At 41.6% G+C, this 18,990-nt stretch overlaps 1 protein-coding gene across 3 annotated transcripts; it reads left to right on the plus strand.

Annotated features, from left to right (window-relative positions):
- The first annotated feature begins 4,147 nt into the window (after positions 1 to 4,147).
- On the plus strand, positions 4,148 to 17,754 carry cracdla (cracd like a). Of its 3 annotated transcripts, none has more exons than XM_021317336.2 (10): positions 4,148 to 4,395; positions 7,146 to 7,204; positions 7,322 to 7,466; positions 7,556 to 7,688; positions 7,786 to 7,929; positions 10,886 to 11,128; positions 11,218 to 12,310; positions 13,219 to 14,063; positions 14,229 to 14,340; positions 17,250 to 17,754. In XM_021317336.2, the coding sequence occupies exons 2-10, from the start codon at positions 7,156 to 7,158 to the stop codon at positions 17,438 to 17,440; spliced, it is 2,955 nt and encodes a 984-aa protein (XP_021173011.2). In that variant the 5' UTR covers positions 4,148 to 4,395; positions 7,146 to 7,155; the 3' UTR covers positions 17,441 to 17,754. The 3 variants fall into 3 exon arrangements, with proteins under 3 accessions (XP_021173011.2, XP_021173012.2, XP_021173013.2); XM_021317337.2 differs by lacking the exon at positions 4,148 to 4,395 and adding an exon at positions 6,707 to 7,046; XM_021317338.2 differs by lacking the exon at positions 4,148 to 4,395 and having other exon boundaries at positions 7,162 to 7,258; positions 7,368 to 7,466.
- The last annotated feature ends 1,236 nt before the right edge of the window (positions 17,755 to 18,990 follow it).

The raw sequence follows: 18,990 nt of genomic DNA on the forward strand, positions 1-18,990 counted from the left end.
TAGAAAAAGGGATTTAGTTCATTTGAAAATAACAAATGCTTGAACCAAAGTGCTGTACATCAAGAGAATAAAGTGTAAAATAAATACAGAATCTTAGGCACAGCAATTCATACAAAAAACAACAACTCATGCTGTGTTGAACGCCAGGGGAAAAAGATGAGTCTTCAAAAGAAATTTAGAAGAAGACCATAAAGGAGCCTGCCTGATGTAGAGGCAGCCCGTTCCATAATTTAGCACAGGGAGCCAGTGAGGAGTCTGAGTTTAAGTGGAGAGATAGTGAGAAATAAAGTATGTAAATATCTGGTTTGAAGTTTCTGATTAAGTTCCTGTTCTCTGATTTTTAAAAACCGCTACCTAATTATTCAAATTCTTCCAAGTTTTTCCCATTTTTTAAATTGCTCAAATTTTTCACATTATTCAAATTCTTGATATGTCAAACAGACACTATGTGTATGTCTACTGTAAAGCACAGTGGTTAAGGGTCCCGTCTTCCATCCTGATGGTATGGGTTGAAATCTCATTCATGCCTATCATGTTTTTTTCAACAATTTTTGTATCAAAACGTTCAGCTCTTTCTCAACATTACTGCTATATCTCATGGTTATGCCAACTTTTATACTTTTTTTTTCAAATATTTGTACTTTTTGTGCATTTTTTGCTCCCATTGAAATCAATGCAAATTCCTTCAAATTCTTCACATTCTTCAAATTCTTTGAATGTTTCTAATTTTTCAAATTATTCAAATTCCTTCAAATTATTCAAAAATTTTTAAATTCTTCAAATTCTTCAGACAATTAAAATACTGATGCTACTAATACTACTGCTGATACTACAACTGATACTACTACTGTTACTACTACTGATACTACTGTTACTACTACTACTACTGATACTACTACTAATACTACTACTGATACTACAACTGATACTACTACTGTTACTACTACTGATACTACTACTACTACTGTTACTACTACTGATACTACTGTTACTACTACTGATACTACTACTACTACTGATACTACTACTAATACTACTACTGATACTACAACTGATACTACTACTCTTACTACTACTGATACTACTACTACTACTAGTACTGATACAAGGCACATATATTTATATTGCACAATTCAGTATAGAGACAATGCAAAGTGCTACTGCTACTACCACTACTACTTCTAGTAGTACTGATACTACTACTACTACTCTACTACTACTGATACTACTACTACTGCTGCCACTGTTTAACTGGTTTAACTCTTTCATAACAATCTTCAAATCCTTCAGATTTTGTCCTTTGATGTTCAAATTGGTTGGTTTTCAGCTATTTCTTCTCTTCTGCAGGGATCATCTGCATCTTCTCAAATCATTCTGCAGATTAGCATTCTCACTTTTCCTAGTTTTTTTTATTGTTGCTACAGATGATATAGTTAAATTCTGGAAATTGTTAATTTCACAGAAAACTTTGGCTAGCTATATTTTTTCGTTTGTGAACTTTTAGTGATTCATAGAGGGAGGAAAACACAACACGTGCTGCCTCTTTAAACGGCGTTTACAAAAAAGAAAATCCAATGTTTCACAATGAGCCTTATGCTGGGAACTGCATTTATTAGCCGTACTAAAGGTGTACTTTCTTTTTTTTTTTACATAACATGAGGCGACAGGTGTGGTTTAAGTGGTTAATCATTGGTTCTTTTTGTGTTAATATAATCTCAGCCTTATCTTAAGGCACACGGATGACAGCTGTTCCACAGATTATGACCAAATTGCATGAACTTTATCAGCAGACTGAGCTGGTACATGTCACAAATGAAGCTAGTTTATGCTTTATAGTGAAGTTGCATGAAACGTTACATATTTCAAATATTTTAAGTGAACTTATTATTTAAAAAAAATGTTTATTGAAATTTGCAAAGTCAAGTTAAAAGCCTATAAAAGTAAAAGAAACCAGATCTTCGTCAACAAGCTTTATTTCCTTCCCGTCCTTCTGTTACATGTTTATTTTTTTCATTTAAAGGGAGTTAAGACTGATGGGGATGGTGGTTTAAAAGGTGGGGCTTACAGAAAATGTGGCACACATAAAACACTCATGTTGATACACAGATTAATGATTAACGGGTAAGTCTAAATGAATAAAAACATAAAAAATACTTCACGTGACTAGATTTAAAATGTTTGCATGCTGAATCCCTGTTAGAAAACCAAACAGTGATTATGTTTTTTTTCTTTCACCAGTCCAAAGGTCGAAATGTTACCTTTTTGTCAAGAGTTACTCAGGTGAAAATAAATAAGAAGTTCATTGGAAACCCTTTGCTCGGCTGAACGGTAACTCTCATGGTTTGACACAGCTGTGAGAGAGTTACCGGATTATCCGTCAGCCTTAATCTCGACATCCACGGCCCTCATCTGGGTTGAGAGATGAAGGAATTATAATCCGGGAGGAAACCTCCTCAACCAGAGACAAGCAGCAAATGAGGTCAGTTTTCATGTTCCTCCACAGCCGGGAGGGAAAGAGCTGTTGTCAAACAAAACGACAGAATTGTAGTCCAGCTGTAAGGTTCAGGTTGTGATTGTCTCAGTGCACCACAAATCACGTGCGTAATCTATAATCCCATTACACACAGTTAGGATACAAGAACCAGCTGTTCATGTTTTTTTTTTTTTATGTTTGGAGCAGAGAGAAATCCATGAATGGGTCACGTCCCACATTTCGGTGCCACTGGGGTCACCTACCGTGTTGCAGACATGCCTCTGCACCCCTGCTGCCATGTGCACCAGGAAGTGTTTCCATGACAAATTTAAGATCGTTTCCAATTTGTTTTTCCACGTTTACTGATTTAAAAAAAGATTTTTTTAAATCAGTAAATTAAAGAAAGATTATAGTTACAGTGTTCGCCTCAAAAATATTAGTGGGGAGCAAAATGAGATCCATCAGTTTTTAGTTAAATGTACTGCAGACACAACAACTACTGGCAGCTATTATGCTATTTTTGCACTAAAGACAGCCTCTAAAGATTTCTTTATGTATTAATCTTTTTAATATTCTACTTTATACAAATGCACAGGTTTTTATTGGTGTGCTGCAAAGCAGTTGCTGGTTGTATTTGACAGCCATTTGTACTTTTCCCCCAATGTTCACCTTGTCTTTTTCAACATTTTTTTGCTGTTTGCTGCCTGTCGTTGTGCAGTAATAGATTTGAGATGCTGGAGGACGTGACCGTGTTTTATTACGTGCTCTTGCTCCGTTACATTTATGCATTATTGCAATGATCGTTGCCACTAATTTTGTGTTCTCCCTCTGTGTCGCTGCTTTACTTCCATGTTGTCTTTTTCCTGGACAGAACCATTGACAGAGCTGTGGCTGGTTTTTCTTTCCCACAGAAACACTCCTCGGTAAGCGCTTCGGTCCTTTACAGCAACAGCTGATTTGGCTGTATGGGTCTGACAAAATAAACTAGACTGAGCCAAATATTTGCCAAACTGAAATTGATATAATTGGGTATGAAATGGGCCTGCTGCCTTGCTAAACAACTTGAGTTTATATTTTTTTGTTACTTGATAAGTGAATCAAACTTAAACTGAAATGATTTTTATTTCGATATTTTAGCATTTTTAACGCTATTGCAAACGGTTTCACTCACGTGGCCCATCTTCTAAAACTGCAAAACTAAAGGAAAATTGTTTCAACATATTTCTTTTTTTTTTTCATTTTTACTTTTAGGAAAGGTTTATTTTTTATACAATAAAAGTATCTAAAAGTAAGCGGGAAATCATGCCTTTAAAAAGCTAAATTTCAACATTAAAATTCGACTAACCATTTGAGACGACTAATGTCTACCGACAGTTGAAACGTTTTCATTTTTTCCTGCCAGACTTCCCCCTGTATTCATGTGGGACAGCGAATGACCCAGTGTGGTCTATAAACAATCTCAGGAGCTGTGATTCCTGTGTGCATGCCCTCTTTCCAACTGGACTGGAGCTTTTTTTTCCCTCTACTCTCGTTTCTGGGCCTAAAAATCAGGTTAGCGTTTTATAAGGAGCTTAGCGCAGAGGGCCACAGTGTGCCACTAATGTAATAGAGTATCCCTCCCTCCCTTTCTCTCTCTCTCTCTCTCTCTCTCTCTCTCTCTCTCTCACACACACACATTCTCATCTGTCCTCTTTTCTCTTTGTGCATTTGCTCATCCTGTCATGCAGTGACCTTCTCCCTCTGTCATCCGTTCTTTCTTTACTCCCGGCCCGTTTTTTCCACTTCCCTCGCTCTTTTGCCTCTGCTTCAGCAGATGTGCGGCCCGAGGGTTAAACATTAGGTCTGTCACACGGCTGAGGACTCCGGCTGGAGAGGAGGGCACACAGGAGGGAGTGAAGGCGTGCTGCTGGCTCGGTCATTTGGTGAGTTTCAGACGGGACAGAGAGGGAATATGCATGTTTGTGTTTTTCCAGGTGAAATCCTTGGACCTCTTCTGCCTTTGAATGCAACACTATGATTAAGCTTTGTGGACTACGATGGCACCAGCTATGGCATTTTACAAGGATCTCTCTGCATTATCATTAATCCACCAGATTATCCTCTGTTTGTCTATTGGCTGTGCTTTGGCTCTGTAAACATCACAACTTCACTTCATGATGCTTTCACTTTAACCAACTCTTACGGCCAAAAGTGCGAGGCAGGTTTTATTTTCGGGGTTCCGCTCTTTTTTTTCTGTGACTGTCACATGGGTATCATGTGCTTGTGTCCTTTTAAGAAGGAGCACTCCATGAGGCAGAAAAGGTGCAGTATGGACTTTGCATGTTTGCCTCTAACCTGGTCTATCTTGTGCTATCAGTCAAGCCAAGCAAGATTACGCTCTGTTGACTCCGTGACAACCGAGGCGCAACAGTATGAAACACAGCGAGGGTCTGTACCTCACACACACACACCAGAGCGAGGCTAAAATATAGAAATATACTAAAAGCAGGGCGAAGGTTGACCTCCATCTTGTTCCTAATGTTTCCCCAACTTGGATGGTAAAGATTCTCACGAATGGGTTTATGAAATATGATTTCTCTTTGGCAAAAGTGTTTACACTTTTTTTCACCATTTTTATAACTTACTACAAAAAATGTTTGTTTATTTTATGTGACAGAGCAACACAAAGTCCTCTTTTAATTGTGAAAAATCGAAGAAAAATTATAGTTGTAAAGTGTGCGTTTGTTGTCACCCCCACCCCACCCCCCCCCCCCCCATTGCTCTGATATCCCTAAGATAAGATTTAGACAAATTGCCTTCACAAATCACCGTGTCGGCACATAAAGTCCACCTAAGTGTAATTTAATCTCAGCATAAAAGCAGCCGTCCTGTGAAGGCCTCAGAGGTTTGTTAGAGAATATTAGCATCGTAAAAGGCAGCAGACAGGTCGGGCAGAAAATCAAGAAGTCGTGGTGAACTGTAAAGCAGCGTTAGCATTTAAAACAGTATCCCACGCTTTAAACAGCTCAGAACGCTGTTCAACCCACCACCAAAAATCAGAGAAGTTTGATGCAACTGCAAACCTACTGAGACGTGGCTGTCCTTATAAACAGACAGGGTAGGCAAGGGGAGCATTAATGGGAGAAGCAGCCAACAGCAGGACAAGCAGCAGGCCCAAGGTAACTCTGGAGGAGCTGCAGAGAACCACTGCTCAGTTGGGAGAAACTCACAGCAAAGCAAAATCTGACCTTTGTGGACGTTTGGCAAGAAGAAAGGGATTGTTGAAAGAAAGCCATAAAAAGTCCTGTTTGAAACATGAAGCAGGTGCTCTGGTCAGATAGGACCAAAGTTGGACTTTTTTGGCTTACATACAAAACACTAAATATGTTAAAATATTCACCCAGAGCACACCATCCCCATGATAAAACATAGTGGTGGCAGCATCATGCTGTGGGCTTATTTTACTTGATATGGAAGCTGTTTAGAAAACCTGGGCTGGAGGCTGACTGACCATTAAGCAGGAAAATGACCCTAAACCTTCTGCCAGAGATGTAACTGGAGGGTTTAAATCAAAGTGTATTCTTGTGTTAGAGTGGCTTAGTCAAAGTCCAGACCTAAAAACAAAATGAGAATCCAAGGTCAGAGTTGAAAACTGATCTTGATAAATGCCCCCAACCTAGTTTAAGCTTGCAAATATGAATGAGCAGAAATGCAAGTCGTTAAATGAGCAAAGCTGTAAGTGCAGCCAAAGGCGGTTCTGCAAAATCTTGACTCAGGGTGGGGCTGAACACAAATGCACCAAACAATTTTCAGATTTAGGCTGGTAAAAAAAAAAGGAAAGAAAGAAAACCGTGAATGTTTGCTACTCTGTTTTAATCCCTCACACAAAACAAACGGTGGAAAACTGCTGGAAAGTCTCAATTGTTTTTGTTGTTTTTTTTCACACATGTATAATTTTCCTTTCATTTCACTTCTATGCTGCTTTACGTTGATGTGCGACATAAAGTGCCAATAAAGTACATCAAAATCGGTGGTTTTAAGCTGATAAAACATGGAAAAAGTTGCGTGAACATGCTGTTTTTTTTTTTTACTGCCATTATACCATCTTACTCAATACTTTAGCAATATCAGAGATAATTAAATTGTTATTGACCAAATTAAAAAGAAACAAATAAGGCGCAGAATGAAAGCAGCCATTGTGGAAAATAATTAAAGAAATGACCATCTGAACGCGACTCCATTGCTCCATCGGGGTGTGGGATGCACGATGATGCTTGTTGGACGTCCGTCTTTGCTCCGTGAGCTGCTGGGGTGATTATTAATTCGATAAGGCTGCCGTGATAAAATATTAAATCAGCTTTTCTTAATAATCACTGCATTTTGCCCCATCTGGACAAGGCTCTGTCACTCACCCACCCACCGAAGGTTATTTCTGCTCCTGATAATCAACACTGCAATAAACCTTTGAACTGCACGTCTGTATTTATGCCCGCGAGCAAAGAGCAAGCTGCTGCTGCTGCTGCTGCTGCTGCTGCTTCTGCTGCTCGTGCCACTTTAGACGTCCTCCACAACGGGACGACCGCCTGCAAACATGGTGCGCCTGGGCCTTTCATTCAGACAGGAGCTTTTCCATGATGTTTCCGTCTCATTAAAACATATCCTCTGGTCTTTCTTTGTGTGCTTTCTTCTAAAGGATCGTAAAGATGGAGTCTTTCTTCGGAGGCCGTGAAGAAAGCAGAGAGGACGTTACAAGTGAGATTATCTCTGGTGGAACTTTTAAAGAGGAGGAGGCAAATATTAAAGAAGGTCGTCTGTGTTCTGTTTTTGCTTGAATGAACCTGATATCTGTCGCTCTCTTGATCTTCGCAGAACGTAAAGGCTCCAAAGTCAAGTCTCTGAAAACTCGTTTCTTCAGGAGGGGCAAGAAGACGGACGCAGAGGCAGATGCCAAGATCAGCCAGTCGGCCAGCGATATCATGGCTGGAATAGCTCTGGGTTCTGACGAGGATTTAGCGTGAGTGCCCGGCTGACGGGGAAACCTTTTGCAAATATCCCGTCTGTCATCTCCCCCTTGATTCCCTCGATCTTCTCTGTCCCTCAAAGTTCTCAGGGTACGATGGGATCCCGAGCGTTTTCCCATGACAGCATCTTCCTGGCTGATGAGGTTTCCTCGGACCCTGATCCAGTCGGGGGTTTGTCTCAGGAGAATGTTCACAGCAAAATCAAATCTCTGCAGGTATGGCGTTGGGCTCTCTGCGTTGTTACTCAAAATTAGGAACTGAAGGCCAACGCAGGGCGTTTTAACAGCGACCCGCTGTGCTTTACTGTCACAGATGAAACTCCAGCTGCAGAAAATGCATTTCGGGCCGCCCCCCATGGTTCTGCCGGTCAGGAGTCCAGAGGAAACGGCTCAACAGTCGGAGGACTTTCCTTTCCCCGGCTCTCTTGAAACCTCAGGAGAGGGATCCCTCACGACGGTAATCCATCATCTGATTTTTGTTTCCACCGACATGAAAACTGAACAAACACCACATGGAGCGTAGCAGTCCCTAAAATGCATTTTATGTTCAACGCTAATAAAGAGTGGAAGACATTTGCTCCCAGTTTTAACTGATAATGTAACTGATAATAGTCAAGATAATTAACATTTAAATTAATTAGAGCGATATATTGAAACAAGACTGCCGCATTGGACTTTCCCTGTTTTGCATCATCTTGTTTTACTAAAACATGTTGTAGGAATAATCTGCAGCTCAGGTTGAGGCTCAACGCTCTCATTTCTTGAACCAATTTTAAAAGTTTGAGTCACAGCTCTGCTAGCATTAGGAAACGTTATGGCCTTTTTGCACCTTGCACATTGTGCTGTTCCTCATCCTGGCCAGAATATGCTTGTAAAAGAGATTAGCAATCTTGATAAAGTTATTTATAAGTACAAAAAAAAAAAGAAAAAGAAAAAACAAGACTATTGTATATTGGGGATGAGAGGTCTAATTGATAGGGTTTGAATATGAAATAATTAAATGAACTTATTCCTAACCATTGCTATAAAGTTATTCACGCCATCTTTTCTTCATTCGAGACAAGTTTTAACTGTACATCAAAAAAACCCTTCTATTGTCCCACTTCTATAGTATAAGCATTTTAATAATAATAAGGAAAATCAAGATAAACAGGGCCGGGTAATCTTTATGTAATTTACTGGGATTTTATGTAACAGCCCAATACAAAGTAGCGCAGAATTTGTGAAGTGGAAGGAAAATTATTTCATGGTTTCATACATTTTTAACTACTGAATATTTAAGATGTACGCCATGTATTTGCATTCAGTCCTGTTTTACTATGATACCCTCAAATACAATAAAATGCAACCAGTTGCCGCCTTTCAGAATTTGTCCAATCAGTGAACGCAGTCCACGTGTGTTGTTTAGTCTCAGCAGAGGTTTGTTGGAGAACATTAGTGATGAAACAGCATCGTGAGGACCAGGGAACAGAGCAGACGAGTCAGGGGAAAAGATATGAAGATGATTAAAGCAGGGACCAAATCCTACGTGTAGCACATTTCACAGAGAACCGTTTAAAGGGGAAGACATAGACGTCAACCTAAACTGCCATGTTGGAAAGCGTTACTCAGAGAAGAATCCAAGAGGTCCAAGGCTCTGGAGAGCCTCAGCTCAGGTGGAAGAGTCTGTCAATAACAAAAGAAATTGCAAAGACCTCCACATACCTGTCCTGTATGGAAGACTGGAAAGAAGAAAGCCCTTGTTGCAGAAAAGCTGAAAGAGGTGGTGTTTGCCATCAGCCAAATAAGATGGCGCCTCAGTCAAGAGAGAAAAAAAACCTGAACCTTTTGGCCTATGTGCAAAAATGTTATCCAGAGTAGAAAATGACTACTGCACATGAAACTGAACACTGTGTTTTTACTGCAAAACACGGCAGTGGCAGCATCATGCGGAGGGGAACATCAACATAAGTGAGGTGGAGCAGGAGCCAGAGCAACGTAACAGTGTGGGTCAAAACAAATTCACTGTTATCTAACATATTCTCACTGTATCATAAAACACAGCAAAAATAATACATTCAAAGGTCTGCAAATAAATAATTGTATTTACATCTACAGTGGAACTAGAAATGTAACTGACACTGACAGCATTTAAAATATTAACTTCAATATTTACATTTTTTTTTACAACTGGGCTGTAGTAACTCTGTAGCCCATTTCATGTAATTTATCCTGACAATCCAAACACATTTCTTACATCATATATCTGAAGTGTAGCTAACAGCTTCTTCTTACCTACATCCTCTCAGACAACTAATTATTTCCCTCACAATATTGAGTTGTCAATAATGTTTAAATGTGCAATAAAGCTCAATACATAAGCGGCACGGAGGACCAAATAATTAAACTTTAAGATATGCAAAGGACTATATTAAATAAATTCTGCGACCACATCAACAGATTAAATCATTTCTTACTTTTTGGTGTCCCAAATTACCCTCGCAATGATGATTCCCATTTACCATGATCAGTCCCTGATCATAATAAATGTCTAGCTCCGCCCCTGGTTTGTACTAATTAATTAATGGACAGTGTGGAAAACTGTTTACAATAAAACCAATGTAAATAGTGTTCCTCTGTTTTATTTGTCTTTGCCCTAATTCTAGAAGTAGAAATAGTCAAATATATAGCACTATTATGTAGAACCCCAACTAAGCAAAAGTCTAAACAAAAAATAGACTTGTAAACAAGTCCTGACACACTTTATAAAAGAGATCAGGGTTTTGTTGACAAAATGCATTATACTTCAGAATTAAATGGCATTTTGAGAACATGCTAACATTTGTTACTTACATTTATCAGGTTCCACAAATCAAAACAGTCTCTCCTGCTTCTTTACAGAACTGCACTCAGCAGCATTCACCTTTTTTTGTTTAGCTAATAATATTTTTAAGTGGGACTAGTTTCGCAGCCTGGTATTAATCGTAGTAACCGCGCTATCCCAGTATGAATGAAACTCAAATCTCGCACTCCAAGCACGTATTCACTAATGCACGCAGCAGAAAACAACCAATCAGGAAGAGGGAAGGCGGAACTTAAGGCAGAACAACCAATGAGAGTGGAGTTAAACAGTACACAGCAAAATGTGCTTATGTGCACATGTGCAAAATGTTGGTAGGGTTGAAAACAAATGCCCACCACCCTTTTCATATCAACTCTATTGACGTTTGAGTTTAAAGGTGACAAAAGTAAAACGAGGACCAAACAAAAGCTAATAAAAATATGGGAGGAATAAATGTGACAAAATCTCAGAAGGTTCAGGGCTGTAAATATTTTTGCAAGGGACCATAACCAAAAAAATCTTTATAAACACCATAAAGTGCATATATAATCAACATATAAAATACATATTTCTGTTTCCTTCGCCTTCTCAGACAACATCAACCTCTCCTCCAGTCTCACCCATCTCCAGATTGGCCCAAACAAGATCTCCGCCCCAAATTCCCCTTCCTCTCTTTGGACCCAACTCGTCCTCGACACCTACAGCCGAGGCCCCGGTAGACTTCAGCACACCGGCCGAATTCACCGCCTCTTTGGATACGTCTGCCGCCCGCCACAGGATGTCCATCAAACCACGAAACCAGCGGGTCAGCGTTAAGAAGAGGCCGTCTTCCGGGGTGAGAATCTGCGTCAACCCTCGCAAAGACGCCGCTAAATCTGTATCTCACTTAAACGCGTTTGACCGTATGTATCTTTCTCTTTTTAGTCTCAATCGGAGTCCCCTAAAAACGACCTCAAAACCCCTGACCGCTTCGAGCTTGAGCCAGAGAAAGAACAGGAGGTCGATGCTCAAGAGAAGGAGGCGGAGGAGACGGAGAAAGGACAGGTCCATCTTTCCCAGCTTTCTCCCCAAACATCTGAAGAGGTTTCACCCGTTTCCTGTCAGGTTGCGCCCAAATTACCCAGTGAACGTTTTGCCCAAGTGGACAGTGTCCCCCCTGAGACAGAACCCTTCCCGGTTCTTCGACCCAAGCCTCCCAGGCGCCTGGACGCGTTGCACAGTAAACGGCCGCACTCGTCTTACGTCGAGTCAGAAATAAAGGAGTTGAAGGGAGCCGATCTGGAAGGCCGGGGGACGTCCCAAAGCAAGAGAAGTGCTTTTTTTGCCAGCATGACCGATGTGTCCTCTGAGAGGCCTTCGCCGTTCAGCTCATTGTTGGCGTCCAGGGCGTCTTCCGCTCAACAGCAGCAGCCTCAGAGGGACGAGGACACCTCCACAAGGATAAAGAGGCCGTCGCCGGGATCTGGCTCTTTTCATCTGTCCAGAAACCGGGAGGAGGACAGACCTCGGTCGGGCAGTTTCACGGGAGTCCCGGAAAAGCCCGAAGCCAAGACTAAAACGTTTTGGGGAGCGGAAGAGAAGATCACGAGAGAAAAGGAGGAACCGAAAAGCTTACAGTCTAAAGGGAGCCTCTATGCTGCGGAGAGAACCGGGGGCTCGTCCCTTCCGTGGGAGAGAGATTTCAGCTTTAAGAAAGCAGAGCCCGTGTCACCGGCCAAAAACGGCCCCTCAGACATGAGCGCCGTGGAGGCAGAGGGAGTGGACGGCGCCCAGGGGCAGGGGGACGAGGCAGAGGAAGCGCAGGAGCTTCCAGAGGGCGAGCCAAGGTCGCCGTTTGGCGTCAAGCTTCGCTCCACGTCGCACTCGTTCAAGTTCCGCTCTGAGACGGCTTCTCAGCGCCGTTCGTCGCCGTCCGACTACCAGGAGGAGAGAAAGAAAAGGCAGAATGTGGGCAACAGCTCCGGTCAGGTGTCTGAAAAGCTGCCTTCAAACACGAGCTGCGTGCTCAAATCAGCACGTGAGTCTGTCGCAAACTACTGTTTTCACCGAGCGTACAGAAACAGAGGCCACCCGTCACTGCCGGTGATAATAAAGATTCTTCTGTTACCGCAGTGGCGTGAAGAGAAAAGAGAAAACGACTCATCGCAGAGTCTTTCAATAGGCTGACGAGCCAAAACACAAGGCCAAATCAAATAAGAAAGGGTTCTCCAGACACAAAGTCAGCTTATCAGTGCCCAGACCCTACCCTCGTACAACAAACCCGTAAGCAGGGCTACCAAAAGATGACACAAACAATTTTGTAACAATTATTACTTTAGTGTAGCTTTTTTCCTAACCTACGAAAATCCAATATTACTTGGATGGAATATTCTCTTGTCTTTCCCATTTTGAAGAGCACCAGTGACTTTGGTTTAATTTTGTTTTTGTTCAAATTGACTGCAGGATTTCCTCCACATTCAATAGATTTGGTCACGTTTAGGATTAAATTTTTATGGAAAGACTATAAAAATATTTTTATTTCCTGGCTTTTGATGTGGTTTTACCCTGTGAGCCAACAAGTGTCTAGGGTGCTGTATTTAGGAAATCCACAGAAAATGTACAAAACTGCAGAAATTAGAAAAAAAGTAAAGAAAACATTTGCAGTTTGATGAGATAAAGGCTACACGCTGTTATTACACCCTTAATAAACACTCTCCTGCACTGTAACACATAGTGTTATTAAAATAGCTTGACTACTTTTGCCTAACTTTAGTACCCTAGTTAAACATTGCATGCTGTGCTGCTGCGTCTTCACAACAAGACCGGCCCCACGCGATAAATGATCAATCTCAAAAAGATAAGGCTTTGCGGTAATCACACAGGAACTTTGCACTCATTAAAATGCCTCTCGGTTAACATATCTAACAGAGTTGTGTCACTCCTCAGATCAAGCTCCTTCTGGCGTCACCCTTCCAGTCAGGCGTAACGCTTCGCTTGAGGAAAATCCTCACACCACTCCCACAGAAGTCCAAACGACCTCCTCACACCCAGGCCAAGCAGAGACGGCCCCCCCGGAGACTCCCCCCACCCCCCAGACATCCTCATCCGAGGCGTCCTGGATGAGTCTGGCCATGGAAAAGACCAGGAGCATCCAGCAGCTCTTCACCAGCAGGTTTCAAAGAGATTTCACTGGCGCACAAAACGCAGCCCGGCCTAAGAGCCAAGAAGAGACATTGGCTGGGTCCCAGGTGCCGGCCCAGGCAGTGAAGGTTCAGCCATCGTCTGACACGATGAAAGAAGAAGCTGCTCAAAGCGGTAGTCAAGAGCAAGCTGGCAAACTGCAAAAGAAGAGGATGCTGATATCTCAGTTTGAGTCGTACAGCCCTAGAGAGTCTCCAGTATCCAGACAAACGAGCCAGACGCTGCCCAACAGAGCTCCACCAGACGCCACCCTGTCTCCTCACGCAGGGACCACGTCCCCGTTTACACGAGGGAATGCACCCCAGTTGCTTCCGCAGTCTTCCCAATCCTCAGCGGAGCAGCCGGCCTCCTGGAGCAATCGCGGCGTCCAGCTCACCGCTGCACCTCCAGCTGTGGAGTCAGCGCCTGCAGCCCCGTCAGCTGCAGCTCCCCTAGACTCTTCCCCGGAGAGACGAGAAAGAGAAGCCAGCTTTCTGACAGAAACGCCGTCCCTCGTCAGCAAGCGGGTACTTTGGACTGGATCAGTGGCCGACAGGGCGGCCTTTCTGGAGAAACGGGCCGAGCACTCAACGTCGGCGTCGCTGAAGGAGGTCAGTGGCACATTGGAGCTGCATGCCTAATTCAGACGGTTGTACGGCGTGGATTCATTTAGACTGGCGGCGAAGTGATATTTCATTCTTTATGTGTAGTAAGATCAGCTCTTTTTCTGAAAAAAACAAAACAAAAAAAACAACCTAATTCCGTGTGCTTCTCAGGTGGAACCGAAGAAAGCTCAAACACAGACTTCGGGGGACGCTGACACTCTGGCTAAACTTTTGCCTCTAAGCAAAGCTGCGGGGGAAATAAGACAAGTGGCAAAATCAGCAGGTACGTTGGCACACGCGTCTACCGTTCCTTGCAAAAGCGTTCACACCACATGAGCGTTTCCACGTTTTGTCGCAGTGCCTCCACAAACACATTGTGACCGACCAACACGAAGCGGGGCATAATTAAGCAGAAGGAAAATGACACATGGTTTTCATATGTTTACACACAAAAAACATTATTATATTATACAACATTATAGAACCACCTATGTCTGCGATAACCTGCCTAACCTGACTCTAGCCATATGGATTTCGCTCCGCCTAGCTCCACTTACATCCATCTGGGACCTCTCCCATAGAGAGTGATTTCTCCAACCAATTTTATTGTCTAGCCAATCAGGACGCAGGGCTGGAGTTTAATAGATGTGACGTAGTGGAGACGCGACCATGACGTGAGACTGTTTTGATAGCAATAGCGGCTCGTCGAGGAAGCAAGCGTTAACATTGATGCTGCTATTTCTTCCGTGTTGTCCAATCTACCTAATATTGTTTCATTAAAAGAACATCAGAGAACGCCTCTGAAGGCTTTTGTTGGTGGAAACCATGTTTTCGCCCTTCTCCCGACCGGATTTGGCAAGTTTTGTTTTCCTAGGCGCGTCCGCAGCGGAGCGGTTAGCGCGAACCATGTTAGGAGGCCTTTAGTCCTCGACGCGGTCGGCTCGGGATAAACGCGTGCCACTAGAGCCGCAAACACATTAAAAAAAAAAGGGTTGTTTTTTCCTGCGTCGCTCTCACAGCGTGACGGGTTAGCTTCGGTGTGAGTGGTTGAAATAGCACTTCGATAAAGATGACAGACAAGTGGCTTATCCAATCATATGCAAGGATTTTTGATAAGGCCCAGCCTTCAATAAAGGCAATTCCTATGGAGAGGTCCCAGATGTATGTGAGTGGAGCTAGGCGGAGCAAAATTCATCTGGCTAGGGTCAGGTTAGCGATTGCCAGCTTCGGACATGACTTTTCTGCTCATTCTTCTTTGCAAACATAACATAACTCTTTTCTGTTTGTTATTTTTTTGTCATATACAAACAAAAACATTTGTAATTATTCTAGTGCTGGGCAATATATCAAGATTTTAACAATATTGAGATCTAAAAAAAAAAGAGGTACAAGATGAGACTATATCGTTAGAATTATACTTTTATGTATTCCAGTATTTTTCATCTGCTTCTCATATTTATTTACAGCTGTTAAAAATGTACCTGGGTGACATTTGGAATAAAGCCGTGATTCAGAGTTGTCTTTTTATGATGATGATCATCATATGGAGATAAATATCATATATCAACATTCAGCCTAAAAATATAGATATATTATTTTTGGTCCATATCGCCCAGCCCTAAATTGTTTACATTTTATGTTTACAGAAAAGTTGGAAAGTTAAACAAAGACGATTAATGCCAAGTGGAAAAGATGGAGGTTATCTCACCAACCTCAACTTCCAAATCCAATATGGCTGCCATCCATAAAAAGCCAATACACTGCTGTTAGCTTGTATCGCTGATTGTTATTTACCTGGGGATAACTAAATGTAGGCAAATACTACTGAATTCTTAACTCGGTATCAGAGCATGATGAAGTTGTGTTCGATGACGTTCTCTGATCCAGGTTTTGAATCATTAATCTGCCTCCAGCACTTTCTGGTTCGCTTCCATCTGCTTCAGTTTCTTCTTGATTGTCCTCAAAAGGCTTTCCTCTGTCCCCACTTTTCTGTTTCAGGTTATGGATTTAAAAGGAACAGAAAAAGAATAACACATTTTGAATGCACACAAATTAGCCAAAAGAATGAATTTCATTGGTATTTACTCTCCCTGCTGTACTTGGTATCCAGTTGTTGTGAGATTGAACGACTCATCCTTTTTGATTGTTTGCCGTTATAAGCTCTCAGTCAAAGCTCATTTTCTTCATAATTACCGTGTGAGTTCCTGGCTGATAACACGGGATCTAAATCTAAACCATTCTTGCGCAGGTTTAGGGTCATCATCTGCAGTGAGGCTTTTGTGCCATGTCGGCTAATAAAGTTCAGTTGTGGTCTAATCTGACCAGAGGTCCTCCAAGTTAACTGTGTCCCCTACATTGATGTTTCCCAAACCTGGTCCTCATGGCACACTGCCCTGCATGTTTTAGGTGTTCCCCTGCTTCAGGACATGGCTGACTGACAGGTTTTCGCTGTACTGCAGTCATCTGAATCAGATGTGTTAAAGCAGGGAAACATCTAAACCATTGGTCGTGGCAATTTTTGTATATTAGATTTCTTGTATATTAGATTTGTCCACAGACTTTCTCACTGAGCTGTTGATGTCTCCAGCTCCTCCAAATCTACCATTGGCCTTTTGGCTGCTTCTCTGATCAATGCCCTCCTCTCCTGGCCTGTCAGTTTTAGGTCAAAAGACTCGTCTAAGGCTGAAAGTTTTGAATGATGCGTTGAACCTTGTGCAATGAAAGATTCAAAGCTTGAGATGTTGTTTCGTAATCTAACCCTCCTTTAAACTTCTTCAGAACTTCATCCCTGGCCTGTCTGCTGTGCTCCTTGGTCTTTGCTTTTTGTTCTCTGACGTTCTCTTACAAACCTCTGAGGCCTTCAGAGAACAGCTGCATTTGTACTGAAATTAAATGACACCCTGGTGGACCATAATTACTAATTAGGTCATATCTGGAAAAAGGCTGACTGCACTCATTTTTAGGGGCATCAGAGTAAAGGGGCTGAACACAAATCCATTCGCCACAGTTTTTTTTTTTGCCTTTTTTGAAAAAAAAAAAAAAAGAGTCATTTTCCTTGCTCTTATCACATAAAATCCCAACAAAATACATTGGAGTATATCACTGCGACGTGGGGAAATATAAAAAGGTTCAAGGCCCTGTACTTGTAGAGATGCTTCACTAATTGGGGTTTTTCTTCTCTGCATTTTACAGAATCGAGCCCCTCCAGGGTTTTAGAAAGGCCTCGTGAGGACAAATGGCCCCGGAAAACCGAGGAGTCGCCCTCATCCCCTTCTTCTTTACGCACTCATTCATCAGTGCTGCAGTCTGACAGCGGCCAGCCGTCCTGGATGGAGCTCGCCAAGAGGAAGTCAATGGCTTGGAGCGATAAGAGCATGGACTGAGAGGGGAAACGGAGAGATTTACAAGCTCTGGAAACGAGAACCAAGTGCTGCTTCTACTGCGAGAATGAGACAAAAAAGTTGAGTGAAGCTGCCTGGAAGGTGTTGATCAGATGTGGTGGAAACCGTTTGACTTTGTTTTCATCTAATCACAAAGTTTTATTATTTTAGGAACAGAGAGAGAGACATATAAATTAAACTTTCATTATAATCCCACTTTATGACAGGATGTTGTGTTTATTAATAATTTTGAATGATATTCAGCAGTTTACTGCTGTAACATGTTTATGCAAAACAATAAAAAATTTCTTAAATTAGTTTCTCTTGTTGAGCATCTTTGTAACAAAGAGTAAAAGAATAACGTTATTGGATTCTATTGTACCATGTCCAAAGATTTGGCCTGCAGCACCACCTAGAGGTCAGGTGGCAGCAGTCTTAGCTGCAAAAAAAATGTACAAAACTACAGGACTCTGATCCATATCCTATTTACAGAGCTTTATTTAAAGTAAGAAAACTAAACCTAAATAAGTAAAGCTAAAGATGGCTGAAGTGTGTTTCACTGCTTCATTTACAAGCTCCAGACATTGTGTGTGTAGATTCTTTTACAATGGCTTTCTCTCACATGTTAACACAAAAACAAAAAGCTAATGAGAATGTTAATAATGAGATACACACCTTACCTACAGTGGTACATTAAGGTGTTACATGGATTAAAACAGAAGTGTTCAGATTTTCCCTGACTTTAAATCCCTGAAAGATGATGTGATTAACATTTTAAGAATTAATTGGTTTAATCGGCTGGTTTCATAGGTAATGAATACACAAAGACATAATAAACTGCATCCAGGAAAAGACGCCTTCAGTTTTTGTTTTTTATGCATATATTTAAAGTGCTTAACACACCAAGTTCCCATTTGAAAGAAAGGCCTTATGTGCAACATAAAAACATTGCTTGTATTGAATGACTTTTGTAACGTGTAACTTTTATTTTTGACCAATAATGAATGACATACTATAGCAAAACCTTTCCTTTAATGGAAGACAGCCATCAGTAGCTAATGTAGCTGTTTGTTTCCCCCTATGACATGTCAAAATGTGTGCAAATTCAGTAAATTCAGCCCAAACCTCCAGCAATCCATTTGTCAACCTTGTTAAATAATGTTTTACATACACGCACATAAATACACTGATCTGGACTGAGACTTGTGGATAGTTAAACTAAACTTTTCTAACATTATTATGCAAAACTGACTGGAATGGCTGTCTAAATAGTTGTTGTTACATTGTTTGTACAGACCATGTAGAGGATATATAATTTTACTCACAGAATGCAATGAAGCTTCATCAAGACTGGCATTCGGAGTTAGAAAACGATAATGGGTGTCTCACATTGTTCATGTATTTGCTTCTTCCTGTTTCATTTTTATTCAGGAGTCTCCTTTCAGCAGTCGTGCCACTAGGAAAAGTAACACATCTTAATGAACTAATTTGATCGTCTGCCACTTCCTGTTTGTTCCTCATATTACACAGCCATTTAAAGAAGAAGAAACTCG

Source organism: Fundulus heteroclitus, chromosome 7 (assembly GCF_011125445.2).
Source record: "Fundulus heteroclitus isolate FHET01 chromosome 7, MU-UCD_Fhet_4.1, whole genome shotgun sequence".
Classification (NCBI taxonomy): domain Eukaryota; kingdom Metazoa; phylum Chordata; class Actinopteri; order Cyprinodontiformes; family Fundulidae; genus Fundulus; species Fundulus heteroclitus.

What these genes read in the sequence shown, in the direction of transcription:
- cracdla (XM_021317336.2), top strand. Translation starts at nt 7,156, where the DNA reads ATGGAGTCTTTCTTCGGAGGCCGTGAAGAAAGCAGAGAGGACGTTACA. An exon ending in AGAAGAGGCCGTCTTCCGGG is followed by an intron (nt 11,129 to 11,217) that starts GTGAGAATCTGC and finishes TTCTCTTTTTAG; the next exon opens with TCTCAATCGGAGTCCCCTAA. An exon ending in CGTCGGCGTCGCTGAAGGAG is followed by an intron (nt 14,064 to 14,228) that starts GTCAGTGGCACA and finishes TGTGCTTCTCAG; the next exon opens with GTGGAACCGAAGAAAGCTCA.